At 40.8% G+C, this 19,957-nt stretch overlaps 1 protein-coding gene across 2 annotated transcripts in view; it reads left to right on the forward strand.

Moving 5' to 3' along the window:
- Positions 1-1,448: 1,448 nt before the first annotated feature.
- The window catches only part of pawr (PRKC, apoptosis, WT1, regulator), a 69,420-nt gene continuing 50,911 nt past the window's right edge, over positions 1,449-19,957 (forward strand). Inside the window, exons 1-2 of one of the 2 annotated variants that reach the window (XM_042403308.1) lie at positions 1,449-1,660; positions 1,971-2,664. In XM_042403308.1, coding sequence (XP_042259242.1) covers positions 2,116-2,664 — 549 coding nt within the window. In that variant the 5' untranslated portion in view covers positions 1,449-1,660; positions 1,971-2,115. The remainder of the gene's footprint in view (positions 1,661-1,970; positions 2,665-19,957) is intronic. The other variant, XM_042403307.1, reaches the window with a different exon arrangement.

Genomic DNA, 19,957 nt, shown 5'->3' on the forward strand with positions numbered 1-19,957 from the left:
CGGCGCCCAAGGGAGTCAGTCTGTGGGATCTGCGTGGGAGAGCTCAATCATGGACAAACAGTCTTCTGCAGAGATGTTGCACTCCGACTGTGCAATTATCAAAAGGCCTATTGAAGACGGTAACTCACAGACGCTCCGCTGTCGGTGAAATACAGGGTTGCAGAGGTTTACACAGTAGTCTTATGTAACACGCTCCTGAGGTTGATCAATTAAATTTACTGCCAGACTGTTGAAATGTAGCTTTGAAAGTCCTCAGCTCTTAAACCGCCACTAACACTACTCTGTGTAAAGCTGATTTCATGTGAAGTGTCACTCTGGAGGTGGAGATATTTCATGCCAGTCTTGTTCAGGATGTTTTTAAATGATTCATTCCTAAATATGAGGATGTGTTTCCATGTAGAGCTGCCACTAACGGTTGTTTTCATCATTGATTGATTCATTGTTTGATCTATAAAATGTCAGAAAATAGTGAAAAATGTCAAGAGTCAAAGGTGACATCTTCAAAAGTCTTGTTTTGTTTGTCCCACAATCTAAAACACAAAGATATGAGTTTACTATCATGTATGATTTTAAAAAAGTGTCACATTTCAGCAGCTGGAACCAGCAAATGTTCTGCATTTTTGCTTAAAAAAAGGATTAAAATGATTATTGGATTATCAAAATAGTTGCCAATTAATTTTCTGTCTATCAACTAATCGACTAATCGTTGCAGCTCTACCTCCCTGTGGTGCGACTTTGTAAGAAAGAACATTGGGACTCTGTATATTCTAACAAGACAACCCCTTTGGGCTTCAACTAACCCTTATTTTGATCATCAAATTATCTTTTTATTACATGATGATTTAATCAGTTTATAAAATCACAAATAATGACAAATCCCAACTTTTGAGGGACCAAAATGTATGTATGTAAAACCCCTAAAAGTATTCAGTTTATCACTAGAAAAGCAAACTAAACAACTCATTTTGTATTTTTTACTTGATAAAATGACTCACAATCAATAGATTCTTTGAATTATCATTCATTACTGTATTATTTCTTCATCCAGTCTATTAAATAATCAACTAATCATTTCACCACTGCACCTTTCCACACATTATTAAACTTTACTCTGATACTGTAAAAGATAGAGAATAGGCTATTGTATAACTTCCTATTAGACTATTACAGGAATGATACGGTGACATGATGAAATAAGATGAAAAACAAAGGAAATGCTATTTGATAAGGTCACTATAAAGCAACAATGGATTATAAAACAATACACTGTAGCAAAATAAAGTCATATATACTATTAGGCCTACATATTATAATACAAGATCATATTTGGATCATAGTCTTTATGAGAATATCACATAATGCAGTTAAAATACACCATAAATGACCTCGGATAAACTATAAGACCCTGTTGGGGTATTAAAGGACTATTACAGTGACTTTATTCTCGGGCAGGGCTCCAGATTTCACTTCGGGTCGAGTCGGAGCTGCTCGTGTGTTGTCGGGCTCACCCGGCGGTGTGCCAGAGGGCAGAGCGAGCGCAGCGGCCGCTCTCAGCGCTCGAGACCAACGCCATTCATCCGAGCGGACCCGCGCGCGAGGGCACACCTGGTCTCACCGAGGAGAGGAGAGCACTTTAACGACACAAAACAGCTCCACACAGGTGAGTTTCTAAACTGTATTTATACTTCTGCTGTCTTTTTCGACAACTTTGGCACACTTTCACTTTTTTTATTGGAGAAAGAAATCATCAGAGAGACTCGGTGCTTTGCAACTTTCATGTCATAAACTCGCCGCAAACTTTGAAAGCCTGGTGCTATTTTTCTTTTTTTTATTGGCGTTATGTAACAGCCGCGTCCTTAAAGAAAACATTTATGGGAATTGGAGGAGAGAGAGAAAAAAAAAGAGCAAGTGAGGACAGTTTAAAGTTTTGTTTGTCATGAGGCTGACTTTATTTTCCCCCTACCTGTCAGCAGCACCCGGGTTAATCACTTGAGGAATGCGGTGCCATTAGGACGAGAGCTGAAAGTTCATATCAACTTCAACTTGAGTTAATTTTCAACAACTTGGCGTGCGAGGAGGAACTTATCAAAAAAAAAAAAAAAAAAAAAAGGGATCATGGCCACAGGCGGATTTAAGTCAAATGCCACGACGGACTTTTTGGAAGAATGGAAGGCCAAGAGGGAGAAAATGAGAGCTAAAATGCTCGGGGACATTGCCGCAGCCACCGGTGCCACTAACGCAAACAGCACCGGCGGCGGCCGCACCGAGCTCAACAACAACGGCAACCCGGACCGGAGCGCCTCCACTGGGAACTGCCTCCCCTCCTCCTACGCGGTGGTTCGGTCCGCCTCCGGCACGGCTCTTAAGAGACCAGAGGAGGAAACGCACCACCCTGCCCACCCTGCTGCGCCCACAGCCACAGCCACCCCTGGGGGCAACCTGAAGAAGGCCCCGCCTCAGATGGAAAAGGCTCAGCTTTGCGCTTCCCCGGACTCCAGCCCCATGGCTTGCAATGACAGTGACAAGGAGAGCCCATCACCCAGTAAGGGCAAAGAGAAGAAGAGCACCGGTCCCAGTGCCAGGAAGGGGAAAGGACAGATTGAGAAGAGGAAGTTGAGAGAAAAGAGGAGGTCGACAGGTGTTGTCAGCATGCCATCTAATGAGGTGAGTCAGTTATGTTTGACCCTTTAAATGAAACCCCCTCCCCACCCCCTTACCCCCCTCTTGTCTCAGGGCTAAGCTGGGATGGTTGTTTATACTGTACTGGTGTTTGATGCTGCTCTGAAGTGGGATGATGATACCTGGAGGCCCATGTTGTGATGGAGGCAGCTGTCAAAACCTCTACAAAGACCACCTGACAAGTGTTTCTTTGTGTGTGTGTGTGTGTGTGTGTTTTTGTTGCATGTGAAAAGCAGGAACGCCTCAGTAATGGCATGAAGAACAAAGCCAGACCAGCCCATATCAGTATTAGAGCTGCAACCATTAGTCGATTCACAGAAAATTAAACTGCAACTATTTTGATAATCGAATAATCAACTTTTCAAGCTGAAATGCTGTAAAATGATGATTCCAGCTTCTCAAATGTAAAGATTTGCTGTTTTTCCTGTTTATATATGACATTTTGGACTGTTAGGCAGACAAAACAAGCAATTTGAAGTTCTCACTGTGGCTATTTTTAACTTTTTTTTTTTTTAACATTTCATAGTCTAAATGATTAATTGATCATGAAAATAATCATCGGTTGCAGTCCTAATCGTTGTTGACATCTAATAGATTAAACAATTTATCGATTTATTTGAACATGATCAAACTTTTTACACAAAAATCCCCTAAATTCAGTTAAAAAAAAAGAGTCAAGACTAAAATGTACTGAGCAGGATATTTTAGGGTTGTAACTAACTTGATAATCTGCTGATTAGTCTGTATTATTGTCCATATACTAAGTTTTTTTTTCCAACCAACAGTGCAAATCTAAAAGTTTTTACTGTCCAATGATATAAAACAAAGAAAAGCAGCAAATCTTTACACTCTAGAAGCTGAAATTAGTGATTTCTTTGGCGTTTATGCTAAATAAATGACTGTTTATTATAAAAAATAGTTGCAGATTGACCGATCAATCAGTCAACTAATCTATTAAGCGCTCTATAAAAACCAAAAACAACATGACATTGGCTGATAACACTTGCTTGGCCAGTGTATCAGTGGAGTAAAGTTGGTGGGCATGCTGTAGAACACTTGTGGTCACAGATAACTGTGGTCCATATACTCAGCATGTCTGTAACAACAGGGCAGACGTCGACTTCCAAAATCTGCTTTTTTTTTACATTAAATGCCAAATTATCCAAATCCGAAGAGACGTTTAGAGGTCAGATCAGAGTTATCTTTGGAGCGAGGTGTTAGATTATTAGTAAAGGCTTCCTTCAGTTTGTTATTGTTGTATTTTAGTGTCATACTTGATACGGATGTTCGTTTTTTGGGGGGTTAGTTTGTTCAGATGTGAGTTGGTTTTAAAGATTTTTCTTTTCTCTTTTGTGAAAATATGTTTCATGTTTCTTGGCTGTCTTTCTTTTTTTTTTTTTTTTTTTTTTAACATCTCGGGACCACGTAGAAAAAGTGTTCTTACTCGTTACGGATCTACTGTGCTCTTACCCGAACTCAGGAGAACCATAAATAATTCAAATCAAAAAGAATAGCACTTGTTTTCCAAAATTCCTCCCATACATGTGTCTGGTTTAATCTCCCCTCTGTAGCGAGAGAAATGTAAGCAGCCCTCAGATGTTGGGAGGGGCGAAGGGGAGGGTGAGAGAGAGGGAAGGGTTGTCGGCTGGTGCTGGTGGTGGAGGTGTGTGTGTGTGTGTGTGTGTGTGTGTGTGTGTGTGTGTGTGTGTGTGTGTGTATTGGGGCGTTCATTGTTATTCAGTTTAAATCATGTCACACTCCTGCCTAATTCCTGTGGTTCAGACACATGCAGGAACTCTGATATGAAGCCAGCCAGCCAACGCGATGAGAGTCAGGCTTGCACTGTGATTATGAGCACTCGCATACGTTTTAAAAACCATCGTACACATATTTGTCGGAATACATGTTTTTTTCATTAAGGTGATGGTATTCCTTTTCCTCCTTCCTGATAAGCCACACAGAGCTCGATGCCCTCGGGGCAGCACAACTTGGAGTTTGACCAGTTTGTCAGTTGGCGCTCCACATCCTGTTATTAGGTGCTCAGCAGTGCCGAACAAAGCCGTTTGAAAACTGGTCACAAGCCAGGCTGTAATGCTGGGCTTCAGCACTCCGAGCCGTGCCAGATATGTTAGACCGTGCCCATAGGCAGCTGATTATGTAGTAAAGTGGGTGAACAGACTATTATCGGTGGAGGTGGGAGGTCATCTGATGAAGTGGTGTGCTGTTTTTTTGTTGGTTTTTTTGAGTGAAAACTGGAAGTGTCTGATCCCAATGTTCACGACTCAGCTCCCCATCAGTGAGAGTGTTTATTACAGCTGCAGCTAACAATTATTATGACTATTCATTAATCTGATGCTTAAAACATCTGAAAACAGTGATAAAAGTGGCCGGCATAGTTTCCTAAAGTCCAAGGTGACATGTTCAGATTGCCTGGTTTGTTTGACCATCAGTCCAAAAGTCCAAAGATATTCAAAACAAACAAATCCTCACAGACGAGCGACTGAAACTGGGAAACGTTCCACACTGTCGCTTTAAAAATGAGCAAACTCGATTATCAAATTGATTATCAAAACAGTTAATGATTCACTTTCTGTTGCTCCACTAATCGATGAACTGTTGCATGCTCGCTAGCATTAGCATTTGGCGCTAGCACTAGCGCCACTAGGATCAGGTTTTTTGGAGTATAACAGTATCACATCCTGGTTTCAAAACCTCGAGATATCCAGAATATGCTAGTTGAAGTATTCGGACGTTTATGATCATTCTCCGCCTTGTGTGCCAGGCGCCTTATCCGCTCGTGTTACATAACAGACTGTAAAAGTAGGAATATGAGCGGGACGTGATAATAGGTCGAAATGAAAGTGAAAGTCTGACATTGATAATGCAGAGGACAGATTGTTGACATTAGGCGTACAGATTTGCTCAATATGGATGAGTATGAGGACTATAATGTCAACAGAGATATGAATAACCAGGTTTCTTTATGTCTCATTTATTTTGACTAGAATGAGACTCAGAACCGCGGTACTTTCTATTCATGAGTAACATCCACTAACTTGGAATTTCAGTTTATCTTTAATGCTTTGTGTGTCATGTGTGAATCATGCGAGAGGTCAACAGGGTCACGCAGTTACCAGCTAATGTGATCTCCTGGGACTCATCACAGAACAACAGAAACAGTGAAAGTCGCCGTTTTTCAGTATTATAGACGTGAACGGTGTTGGAAATGTTGTTTTGGCAGTTGTCTGTGATGATTTGAGATAGCTCTGTTTTCCTTTTTCCTGCATCCGTCTTCATCTTTCGCTCTAAAACGGAAATCCGCGGCAAAGAAAAACAGCTTTTAAAACGATGTAAAGCTCAGAGCTGCAGCCAACAATCATCATCATTATGTTTAATAGTTTAGTCTGCGTGTCAGAATATAGTGAATTATTAGATGATGGGCTATTTGTATTGTACTACACGCTGTTCATGATGGTGTGTTTGTTGTGACATCTTCAATGTGAAGATGTTTTTAGAAGCACTTTTCAACAAGAAATGTTAATAGTTCAATCTCTCAGAGGATCTGGCTTAAGGGCCCCTTGAACTGTTCGGCCCCTGAGCCTGTCCCCAGTTGAACTGTTGAGTAATCCATAAATATATTCAATGTACAAACATATAAACCAGAAAAAAAGCAGCAAATCCTCACATTTAAAAGCTAAAACCAGTAAATGTTTGGTATTTTTGCCTGAAACTGTCTGTTGATCCACTAATCAATGAATCATTTCAATACAAAAACTTGTATTAAATGTATGTAATGTTTATTCTTCCTCCTGTTTAGACACATTGGATCTGTAAGTGATGACTTGTTCAACTCTGAGATACTTTTTTGTTCTCACACTTCACCGTTTTTAAATGTTTAGCCAACTTAAACCACTCTCACTAAACAAGAGCTCAAGTTTTCTAATCCCACTTTAATAACAGGAGCTTTATCTCTCAGGTCTGATGAGCTGATATCCTGTGAGCTTTGGAAACATTAAAAAAAATGCCCAAACTGGTGGCGCGTCAGATTTATATATATATATATATATATATATATATTCCTCTCGTCAAATGTTTTTCTTTCTCCTCCTGTTGCATATAAAGAAGACCAAACTATGCAAATGAAGCCTCCCTCACACAAGCTCTCTTTGTGATGTGAATATGAGTGAACAGGTGTGAATAGAGATGCCTGGGATTATCTCCCCGCTCGTTCTGTGCAGCATAATAGCTGTTGAACGGGATTTTAGAGCATCTGGGGAACCCAATCTTCTGCCTGTTGAGGTTATAATGGTCCGATAAAAGCTCGCTGCTTCACTGGAGAAAAAGACACTTCTGCGCCGCATCAATCAATACCACCTCTCCTGCTCTCCAGGAAGGTGTCTCCTTTCTCTCACCCCTCTCGCCGCCTCAGACTGTAGCGCATTGTTGCGAAGGCTGACCTTTGACCCGCTCACGACGTGCTTATGCAACAGAGGAATGTGGAAACCGGCGAGCGTGAGCGGAGAGAGGTCGAGCATCTTTGCGGGGATCGGGTTTGTTCATCTGAAAAGGTTCCGGGTCGTGATGTAAGCGTGCCCCATGAGGTCTGACAGTGATTCACGTCGCTCGTTGTGCTGCGTTTAATGACCTCGGTGAGTTATAACGCTGCGTTCAGGCGCTCCAGAAAGGGAGTGTGAAGTTTTTTTGTTTCATGTGGACGGGGCTGGAGCGGCCCCACAGAGGCTACTGCTGCTGGGTGTGTGGAGCCCGGCCCCCTCCTCCTCCTCTCAGCTATTTGTCTGCAGCGTCACAGAAGAGGTCAACAGGTTTAACATGCGATACTGTGCCGAGCGCTCGGGCAGTTAACACTCTGGTGATATGACAACATGACAGACAAGGGGAACAAGTGGGGTCCTTGTTTAACCCAATCCTTTATGAATCTAGAGGCTTGTTGATATGTTCTGTGTTGTTATGCAAATGTATCTTCACCTCTGTAACCCCCAGTCATTACAAACTCACACTGTGCAGCCAGAACTTTATGCTGAGTTATATTGAAGATCCCACATTTTACAAAGATACTAAATATGTCAGGGTACAGTTTGTGGAAATGTATATTTAAAGACAACTATGCTGATAACTTTTCAAGCAGAAATGGCAAATATCTGGTGGTTTCAGTGTCTCTTCTTTGTTTAATATGACTGATGTCTTCAGGTTTTGGACTCTTGGATGCACAAAACAAGCTATTATAAGTCACAGTGTGGTATAAGATGATTTTTTTAACTTTAAAACCACTTGAGAAGTTAATAAAAGTGAAAAAAATAGATGTTAAGGGATATGTTAAATGGCAAAGTGTGTGGGCTCTGTGGTTTGTTTTTATGAACTTTCGGACAATTTATTTTTTAACAAAATGTTCCAGATCTAATAAACATCAAGTTAATTGTATGAAAATCCCTTTTTCTCCTGATTTTTTTTTTTTTTTTGCTAAATCAAAGCTCAATCTTACTTTGGAAGTTTTTACATCCATGTTGCTCTATGTCAGTCCAGATAAACTGTATACATCGTTGAGTTTCGGCGTTAACTCTCACCTGCTCTTTCTGCCACTAATAAGCCTTCAATGCCTTGAATTCAACACACACCCCGGCCTTGTTTGCGCTCAAATTTCTTTCTGCTCCATTTTCTTCTGTGGTGAAGCTGAAGTTCAGTCAAGGGTGAAGTTGTATGTTTTGAGAGGGGCCGTGCTGAGAGTGCACAGAGTCCAGACAACATTAGATCCAGTTTTGACCCAAAGTGGCCTTACACAATACACGGTTTGACACTTGTTTAGTGGAAAATAACACTAATACGTGTGTTTTTTTTGTTGCATCTTAAAGCAAAAGCAGCTGCAGATTTGTGAGAAATGAACTTTGTAATCATTTCTGTCATTAGTGGCAAAGTTGAAGCTTTATTTGCTGTTTTAAACACTTTCTTAAGTTGTTTAAAAGTTGTATGTTAGTGCGGTTTTTCATGTTTTATTACACTGGCTGTAGATCAGATGCGGTGTGTGTGTGTGTGTGTGTGTATGGTGAACAAAATTAACTGTGCAATGAATAATAAGCTGAAAAAAAAAAGTTGGATAAAATTCAATGTTGGATTTAATTAAAATGTAAATTACTGTCACATTTTCTCTCTCTTTCTCCTTTTACAAATGTATCCAAAATAGCTGCGGCACCTCCGTCACTTACCGATGATCATGAATTTTTGAATCAGCACCGTGAAATACTGAAAGTAGTTTGGTTATCAAATATAATTAGGCTCTCAGTTCACAGCTGTGCAGAAGAATTCAAGAATGTTAATTTGCATGGGGTGCGTGTTTCACTCGCTGGTAAAAACCTTCTCCAAACAAGGTCACATCATCACAGTAAATACCACAGAGATTTTATCATGGGCTTAGGTAAGCAATGAGCTTTTTAGGCAGGGTGTTTTTGTTTCTTACTTTTCTCTTGTTGATTGAACAACAGGAATGCTAAACTCTTTAATTAAAACACGTGTTCTTCAAAGTGAAGTTTCCCAAGCCAGAGGCACAAGTTCCCAAGAAGAAGAAGAAGAAGAAGAAGAACATTTTGTCCGGTCGATTTATTGGAATGAACTCTGGGTTGTTTTCAAGAGCCACTGTCACTGGAAATGTTTCAAAGGGGGTGACTAACAGGGGAGAAAAAAAAAATTCCCGGTGGAGCGATTCTGTGAATGTTGAGGGAATTCCAAAGAGGGAGGAAAGAGGAAGTGTTGCTTGTCTGCTTTCTGAGATGAAGTCGTTACCAGCTCAAACCCTTTCCATACCGGTACCTGGGGGTCTCTTAGCACCTCATAAAACACGCAGCACCCTTGTAATGGGCCGTGGCACGTGGTTTTGTGTTACGTGTCAGGAATGTTACGTAAATTTTAGCTCCCATTAAAGTGACCCCTGACTAGGTGAGTGTCCATTATGCTGTCAGATGGTATCAGATCACTGGATTGGAGTTAAAGAGGCTGTGAGAAGGAAATATCAGTTGAACTACTAGCCAGGTAGCTGCTAGTCAGTTTACCTACACCTGCATGTTAAATCTCAATACTCTCTTGGTTCTGTTTGAAATGTGAGTGCAGTATCAAGCCAAAGACAACTGTCAAGTGCCACAAGTTGAATCTGATAGTCCCTGATAGACTTTTGTATGAAGCCAAAGTTGTTGCATGCAAAAATGTTGTTTGGACAGCATTGAACACTTTATACAAGTTTGGCTTATTTTATGGAATTAACCAAAAGGTTTTTGTAGAAAAACATGTTTTTTGTTCTTCAAAGTACGGTTGAGCAATATGACTCTATCGTCTGATGATGAAAAATGATACCACCAGAGATCTTTTCACACTGTTTATGCCAAGATAGCTATCATTTTAATACCTCTGGTTGCAAAATGTCACTGTGGGCAATATTGCAAATAAATATTGGATTGATTTGAATGATTCTTGCCTTCATGTGATGAAATAACCGGTACCTTGATGTGTAAAGTGTTTATTTCACCGGATTAACCAAACAAAGACATTCCTATTTCTCAGTTGATATTCTGGGAAAATAATATATTCACTACATATGATATTGTTACTGAAACCCGAGTATCGTAGCAGCACTTCTGTTGAAATGTTTCAAAAGATAACCACCTTATTTGTTGTCAGGCTAAAACACTACGTCTAATCTTAGTGATTTTCTTGTCATGTCATCAAAATTTTGTGTCAGTGTCGTCTCCAAACACTAAGAAGGGCTCCTGAAACATTAAACTGTTTGTGATGCAGAGTTTTCACCTGTTCACTAGTGTCTCCTCGTCATTGTAACATACTAGATATAAAGTAAAAGATGCCTTACAGACACAGTCACACACTGTCGTTCATGTTAGATTTACAAAGACTCAGCACTTCCTATCATCATTTTACCTTTCTTGCAGAAGCATTAGTGTTCAGTACAAGGTTTTTTGCTGAAATTAAGTTCAGTATCACCTTCATTAAACACATGTGGAATGAAAAAGTTAAAAAGTTTGGAACAGATTCAGTCGCGGTTTGTTTGTTGTCAGTGGCTCCTAGGAGTCAAACCAAGAAAAATGTGAGTTTAAAAATGTCCACAGCAACTCGAACTGAATCTGTGTCTACATATTTTTTTTATTTCAGGAGCAAAACATTGAGAGGAAATTCAGAGCAGACAAAGACAGACACTAAAAATTCCTTTGATTTTTGTTTGTCTTGGTCTCATAGTTGTTTGGAGTATTTAGATATTTATAGCTGCAGTGTCTGTTTTTTTGGCACCGCTTGGCCTTTCTGTTAGATATTTACCTTTTTAGAGTTTTGCTGCTATTTGCACACAAAGTCTTTTTAATCCAGGTCACTGCTCTTTAGTTATGGCAGTTAAGGAACTTTATCCAACTGTAGATTATCACTGAAGAATAAGGGCTCCCCCCCCCTCCCTCGTACGGCATGCACAATAAAAAATGCAGAGTCATGCAAAACCTGCGCTGCCCCGCGAGCGCTGACGTCACGAGCTCACATCTTGTGAATAAGTGAGACCGAGCCTGCATGTTTGCCTGCAGGCTGACTCGCTCTCTCTCCGCTTTCCTCCCTTTAATACGGCTCTCAGATCTCCATGGCAAGTGAGCCTTTTTTTTTTTATCCCCAAAGTCTGGTCAACTGAGGGTAATATAGTCAGTTTCAGCATGGACGGCCACTAAAACGGAGCCGTCGGTAAAAAGCAGATAGTTTCCTAACAGAGAGGCATGTGGAGTCAGTGTTTGCATGAGACATTACTCACCTCTCTGCTACTGCTTGAGTGCCTTCTTCCTGGTTAATCTTTAAGTCCCAAGGCATACAAGTTGGGTGTCAATAAACTAGTATTGTATTAGCGTCAACTTCTCAAATAAGCCCCTAAATAGAGCAGAAATGATTGATCCGTCCGTCAAACGCTCTGAGGCCTCTCTCTGAATAAACCTTTTAAACTCATGTGCAACATAACTCATGTAAATATTTAACCGAATCCACTTTGACTGTTTTCACTGCAGCCGCAAAACAATGTGAGAGTGAATAGCCGTGTCCTTGCCTGACCCTGGATTCAGGCCATTGTTTTGTTCCGAGTCCATCCATCCTCCCCCCCTCGATAATTTTATATTATTTAAGTTCATCTACACGTTTTTGAGAGCTTACGTCACAACCGCCTTTCATCTCTTTTCCTTCCTCATCACCAGCATTCACGCTGAGCACATTACCACACACTGGTTTTGTGTTGTGATAACTGACACACAGCTTACATTTACTGTTTGGGATTTTAATCCTAATAGTTAATGGAGGCATGCGGAGATAAGCGATAATCGGTTTCATGCTTCCGTTTTTTTTTTTTTTTTTTAAAATAAGCCCCCCCCCCTCCCCTGTTGTGTGTGGTTGTTGAGGAACTTTCTGTACTTTAGCTGCCAGGCGTCTTGCTACTTTGACAGCACAAACAGACACGGCAGGGGGTGTTCACTAAGAAAGTAGTGGATTAGAGGAACGAGGGAATGTATGTTGTGATTTTGTGTGTGTGTGTGTGTGTGTGTGTAATGTGTAACCTATTTGTCGGACATTCCTGTGTGTTTGCTGACGACTGTGGGGAATTTGTGAGTCAGCCCTAATCAGGCCAGTCTGCATGATTAGGCATTTGGGAGCCTGTCTGTTTGTATTCATTAAAGTAGAATTACTTAGAGACCCTGCTCTCCCCTTTTTTCCCACTCTTGTCTATTTTAAACTGCTGTACACACGTGATATGTCTGTTTCTCACTCTTGTGAACGTTGACGTCCCTGCGGTGGTGGGAGAATTCATGTCCTTTAAGAGGGATCTTTTGAAAGTTAGACTGTTAAACTCTTGAAATAAAGAATGACACAATCTCATTACAAATAAAAAGTTGAATACACTCAGGGGCTTTGCTGCTACAACCTCACTTGGTCTGGTATGACCAGTAGCTGGTGGTGGCTAATGTGAGCTGAACTTTAGATGTTGTGGGACTTTATGGCTCTCGTCTACATGTTCTACTGTTACACAACCTTTTTAAGCTTGTCTTTAAAGAGGATGGCATGCTTTTTGTGACTTTTTTGTTATGTTTATACTGTTGTGATGTGTCGAACGTCCCTCCTGTTGCCAAGGTTGTTCGCATTGTCCACTCACATATATCGGATTGGATTTCATCTTGTTTGAGAAGTTTCCATTTTTGAGTAAACTATGAGAAGAAGAAGTAAAATCCTGCGACTACTGTTTGCTTTACGTAGCCTCCGGAGCTGGCAGAAGTCTCCCGAGGGGCAGCTTTCCGGAAGCTGACCGATGCTGATTGGGACGGGGGGGGGGGGTCTTAAAGAGACGGGAGTTAAAACGGCCTGAACTGTGGGGCTGCATTAAAGAGCCATAAAAGATAAATAAGGAGTTTTTTTTTACTTTAAATCAGCAAAGATATTCCAGTAGAGCCCCAGAATACAAATATAGAGCTGAAAATGTGCAGAAAATGTCCTCTTTAATTAACCACATTACACGCTGTGTGACCTTTACATGTAGCACCTCCACCAAGTCACTCAGTTGAATGTTTTCAAAATGCCAGAACATAGAGCCAAAACGTATCACCCCAGCAGGTTTAGTTAAATCAACAATGTTTACCATTAATTATCGTTTGCTCAAAAGCAGACCGGTGCTGTTTGAGATCTGACCTGACATTTCATGTTCTCAGCCTGCAGCCGCACTCCCCTGCTCACTCTGCCGTTTTTATTGCACGAGGGACAATAAGCCTCAGTTATGTTTGTATGAGTGAATGCACACCAACAGACTGATTCTGTCTACAGTGCAACAGGTTTCACGCTCTGCCTCTGCGTGTTATGTCACCACAGATCTCACTCAAACCCCCCCCCCCCCCCCCCCCCCCCCCCGATAAGCATCGCCGTTATCAGACCAGCTGGTTTTTACATGTGTAACCCAACCTGCACTTGAGGAATGATGACAAACACAATTCCCCCCCTCTTGTTTCAGTTAAACGCACGAGGTCTCTCGATCAAAACAATCACAAAAGACAAGAGTTTGATGATGTTGTCAAGTAGTTAGGGATCATGGGAGTTGTTGTCTTCATTGTTAAACAATGAAAATCACTCTGACTCAGACAGAAGAAGAAGAAAAAAGAGAGGTGAAATCATGCTCACAGACGAGGTAATGTATTAAAAGTTAGATTCACGTTATGTCATTTCATTCTAATTAAATAGCCACAAGTAACGTTAGCTAATGGACGCTTTACAGGGACGGCTTCAGCGACAGAGCGTGCAGCGAATTGCGATGATAAATAGTGCTCCATCACAAGTGAGCAATCAAACACAAGTAAACAACAGAGCGGCCAGTTACCCAGTTCATCGAGTTCCTTCCTCACTGTCAGACGTATCATCTGGGGAAACACGGGAAAGACCAGAAGTTATAGCAAAAGGGGACGCCATTGACAGGCAACCGAACGAAACGGACCATTACCTTGATTAAAATTATGGACATCTGGGGGTTTGAACATTGTTTGGATAATGTAAGTACACAACTCAACAAAATATATCACGTAAGTCTAGTCGTTTTTAGACATTTATATGCGGAAAAGTTACATATTATGTCTTCAGGAGGGAACGTGAAAGACCCAGACGCAGGAATGTTGGCTTCACGGGATGATGTTCTTGAGTCTCGCCAGTTGTTTTGTTTGGCGATTTTTTTGCTTCTCATTTCTTACCATGGAGAGGACAAACTTCATTTTCACAAACACAAACTGAGCTGTGCAAGAAACCATTTCAATACTGAACTTCAGTGGTGTTCTTGGCACATGTGCTATCCCTAAATGAAAACAAATAAGATTTATTAGAACAAGACATATGAGGATTTATGTAGTAATTTAGGCAGAAGTGGGATTGTTAAAGAAATATTTTAAACACCAGCGGATTGATTTCATTTTCCACTTTACACAGACTCGCTGGAATATTAGATAGATATGGAGGATTATCCCCCCATGGCTGTTTGAAAAATTGCACATAGGCCTCAGAAAGTCACACATCAAAAGGTCATGCCGACGCAGTATTGAAAACACAGCTCAGTGAAACAGCCCAGGAATGCAGTTGAACCCTTGAAATCGAATAAATATGTGGCTCAAAACTGCCAAACGCAGGAAGCCTTGATCTTTAAGCCTTTCTTTCCAACAAAGGAGCCTGAAACCGGCTTCAGCAGAAGAGAAGGGCCTACCTGTTATCAAGCGTATGCCTTGAAGCTCGAGTGTCTTTATGTCTGTGCATGTTCTGGTGTTGTGTTGTGTTTACCGAGGCAACGTGCCATTTAGACACAACAGTAGAGGGAGTTATCTTCTTACCACCCAGCAAAATACCCTATTTCTCATTCCAACTTTCTCCTGCTGTCTGTACAGTGCAGATACATTCAGTAGTGGAAAATGTACATAAGATACACAATAGACTAGGAAACAAAAGAATCCACTTGATAGAATGACAGCCTCTGTTAATGTAAGAAAACATCAGCACACTGTTTTGAAGTAAAACATTTAGAGTCACTACTACACTGTTAAAAGCCAACTGTTCACATGGTCATTTAGTTAACAAAATTAATCACAAATGATATGCCAGAAACCTCCCCCCCCCCAAAAAAAAAGATTAATACACATTTTTTACAGCGGACATTTTGACATGTCATAGCAGAAAAATCACTAGTGCAATTAATAACATTAATGATCCCATTAAGCTTTTATTCAAATTCATGACCCAGGTGTAGTGCATGAAGTATGGCTTCCTTGGACACTTGAATGGAGCTGAGCCATCGTTAATGTTATTAATACCACCTGTACTTTTCTTATCATGACAGGTCTGGATATCTAGTGTGAAAAAGGTTTTTGTGGTAATTAATCAAAGGCGATACATTATTATGTCGAGGGGAGGGAAATTTTCTTGACTTAACTTAATTTACCACCTTCACTAAACAATTTTTTGGAGGACAAAGCATTAAAAAGAGTAACATAACAGCTATGAAACCACCGAGTGCACAGACAGTAGATGGATAAGGGACATAGAAAAACATTTACTTTTAGATAGTGACGTTAAATACTAACACGAGTCTGCGAGTTCTGGAAACACCAGACGCCTTTTCATCTGCATTTTATAGTGTTACATCATTGAGAGGGAGGAAACCCTGACAACCGTCTGATTTACTGGGTAGTCCCGGTGTAATATATTCTGTCAAAGCATTTCCACCGATCATCCGTCATCAAAGCAGCTCGTGGGATGAAACACCTGACGTAGAACCCGCTGTTCAAACTCCTTCCAGGTCTTATCACGTTCTGACTTGCACACCTCCTCAGTTGAATTCGTTTAGAAAAGTCAAATGAAATGCAACAGTGCAGCGATAAAAAGCAAAAATGTTGGGAGTGAAGATGGTCTGATGGATGAAGTTAACCTATGTGAATGTAAAGTCTTTGATAGGATATGACTTTATTTCTGCTTACCCAGCATTAGTTTTGCAATTCATGATTTCTTGCATTGTAATTAGATTAAATACATTATTATTATTCATTATCTCCTTTGCTTACACTCCTTCTTGCTAGCTTACTTGTTTTAATATCATTTCAAATACTATATATGTAACATGTTCCACAGACTCTTCTGAGCATACAGTTTTTGTCAGCAAAAGCTGCATAATAGCGGTTAAAAAGTGAAATCTTTTAGATACACTACAGGGTTATTGTGCAGTAAATAATCAGTAAATAAATAAGGGGTCGTCACATTTGAGTTTCTGAACTGCTAAATGTAAAATAATATGCACAGTATGCAGTAGTTCCCTCGAAATTTCCTACACTGGAATGAAAAATAGCTTCCTAGAAAACTCAACTTCGCCTCTTCTGCTGAAAGACTAATGAGTAATGTCTCATCACGCCTACCCTTACAATACGTGTGTTTATTAAAGGGGCAAGTGTATGAGTGAACATGACGGCACAATACCAGTCACGGCTTATCAGTGAACTATAGCCACAGTTACATTACGACACCATTGGACCGACATCTGGTGACTTCACTTTACACTGAGATATGAACATGTAAACATGGTGCTCTAGCAACATGTAGACAAATACAACAGTAACCAGTGCCACGCTGTCAATCTTGACATTGTTGGCAGGCACACCCTGTTAGCGGACACTCACACTGTACAGTGCAAACAGAGCAGCAGGACAGTGATGTGTTTTTTTATTACTTTGGCTCTCTATTGCAGCACTCTGGGTTTGAAATGAAACAATGAGGATGTTTCAGTCATGCCTTTATGTTCACATCCGTAGTGGATAAACAGTGTAGGACTTGTAGACCTTTTTATAGAATAGTCCATCAATTTTAGGACAGTGCAGCGAGGAAATGATCTGAAACACAGAAAGTTATTTTTCTTGACTTTAGTCCAATTGATCATGTTTTTCACCTGGTGAAGACCAGACTCAAGGCAGAAAGCCCCTGAAGTAGCAGCAGTAAGGCCTGGCCAAACATCACCTGGAAAGATACCAAGTGTCTATTGATGTCTGTGTGTCATAGACTTTAGCCATTTATTGACTTTTACACAAATACTTTAAGTTCATCTTAGCTTGTTCAATTACTTTCTGTCCCCAAAAACTGGAGGAGGATGTAAAGCTTTACAGTTCCTGCACTCTTCATCTGATGTGGATGTAAAGACCATCAAAATAAAGCTCAAAGTCAGTACTTGAACCTCACACTCATTGTTTTACTTTCAATGCAATGTGCTGGCGTACATTGGCAACACAACAAAAAAAGGTGTGGCTGCACTCTAGCTAAGGATATTACAGTGTACCTCACACAAGTAGCACGAGATGCTTGACTATTACCTGCCGTATTTTGGCTTTCAGCGACTCTTCGTCCTTTTCACAGGTTTAACTTTTTGTTGTGAGGCACTGAAGCGTTTCCAAATCTTGTTCTCTGTTGGATATTATAACACCGCACCCTTGTTTCATCGTCACAGATCAGCTCATGTCAGACCTGTCCAACAACAAACGAACAAGAGCTGCGTCCCTTCTGTGCGCTTTCACCTTCTGTAGATAATGATGCCAGCACGGATCACCGGAGGCTCGCCGTGCTCTCGAACAGGGCATACCTGACTCACATTAACCTTTGCTGTAGTTTCGTTTCATTCCTCAGACATTGTTGTTATTGTAATGACCTTCCTGTGATATAGGCGTTAAGTTCATATTGATAATCATGACTAGTTGCTGTTATTGGTTATTGCGATCGGTTAGCGACCCATTTACAGAGCAACAGCGGGATTTAGGAATGCAGACAGACTAATAATAAATAATATATCTTGTTTGTCTGTTTTTGTTTCAAATGGAAATATGTTTCATATTACAGCTGACAATACTATTTGTCACCATTTTATATATATATATCTGTTATACATATAGTAGTGTGCTCTTTGCCCTCAATTTGACGGCATCTGACTGCAATAAATTAAAGATACCTGTCATGATCAAGGCACCGAGCAGGAACTAGACACTTTGATTTGTGTTTTCACTGATTTATGACCTTTGCATATTGGCCTAATTAGCACCTAGTTTTGCTCTTATCACACTGATTCTTAACCTTGATGATTTGAAGATTCACATACGGTATTAACATATCAGAATAACAACTTTTTCAAGGCTTACCTGCTGTATTTAAACAGCTGTAAAAAGTATCAGCGAGTCTGCTGCTTTGGCTTTCCAGTACGTTCCACATAATTGAAAAGAGATGACACTAACATGAACAGACCTCAGATCTGCAGCGTAACGGAAGAGAACAACTTGTTACGAGTCTCAGTGAAGTGCAGACAGCATGTACTTTGCTCCGTGTTTGTAACCTCGGGCGTCTCTTCGCTCACCCCTTTTAATTTTGCATCATCCACGCTGCCCCATGAGCTGATTACAGCTGTGGAATATTCCAGACCTCCCCCCGGCCATCATTCTTGGATGTTAGGAACTTTTTATTTATTCTCTGAATACTTCTGTCCAAGCCGTTTTATCTTATTTTCTAATTCACTTAATAGAAAAAAGATGTTGCATTATTGATGCTTCTGCTAATTTGTTTTCACTCGTTTCTGTTCGGCCATCAAAGCTACAAGAGTCGGTCATGCCTCCGTGTTCAGAGAAAGAGAAGCCGAGAGGTCATTTTTAGCGTACCGGTGTCTTGCTTTCTCCCCTCTGTGGGTATTAACCTTTACCTGTGGCGCTGACAGCCTCCTAAAAGATTCATAGCCAGTGAAACTTCTCAGTTCAGTGTGACAGATTGGATTTTCATCACGAGCCGCCCTGGCTGATTTTATGGTTTTCTCACTACCGTATGTCATGAATCTCCCTTTTCCACCAGCTCCTTGTCTTTCTGTGTTTCATCTGTCTTATTGCTTTTGGCCTGTGGATGCATATTGTTTATTTTCCCTTTTTCCATTTGTTCTCTCCGTATCCAATTCTAATAAAAATACTGGCGTCCTCAGCTATCTCCTCAAACAGCTCATTAGTAAATCAGTCCTGGAGCCTGCGAGCATCCATAGTCATTTGTTTGCGTCCAAAGGTTTCAGGCTGCGAGCTCATAAGTAAACATGAGGTATAGCTGTGTGTGTGGCCTGCATGGCCTCTCTTCTCTCTCTTTCTATCTCCTCACCTCTATTTTTTCCTTCTTCTTCCCCTTTTTCACCATCGGTCCAGTAGCCAAATGCGGAGCTGTCCAGGGCAGGATGAATGGGCCGATGTCACCAGCTGCATCTGTCCACAGGGCTGGATTTATCTTCCTCGTGTCAGCCCGAAAGGTCACACAATCAAGTGAAAACAGTCGTTTGGCCCGCCATTATCTAGAGGACGGCGAGAGAGTGTTTCATGTCCCCCCCCTGGGGGATTCTTTTGAGAGGTTACCAAATGTAAACAGGGTGCTTCTGCTGGACTGGCAACAACTTCATGATTGTCACAACGGTGAAAAAGCATGACAGTCCTGTACTATTGACTTCTAAGTTGCACTAGACATGATTGTTTCATTCGTATACTCCGCATCACAAAGTGGAGCTGCAGTAGGGAGCATGACCTACTCGAAGCACTGAAATGGGGGCTATTCAGTCTCTTCAGGATCTTGCAGTTTTTTTTTGAGATTATTGTGGCCCAGAACCTTTTTGAAGAATTGTATTTATATACAGAACTTCCTGATAAAGAATATAATAGGTTCCAGTCAACTCAATGCCCTGCTTGAG

This window comes from Thunnus maccoyii, chromosome 23 (assembly GCF_910596095.1).
Source record: "Thunnus maccoyii chromosome 23, fThuMac1.1, whole genome shotgun sequence".
NCBI lineage: Eukaryota > Metazoa > Chordata > Actinopteri > Scombriformes > Scombridae > Thunnus > Thunnus maccoyii.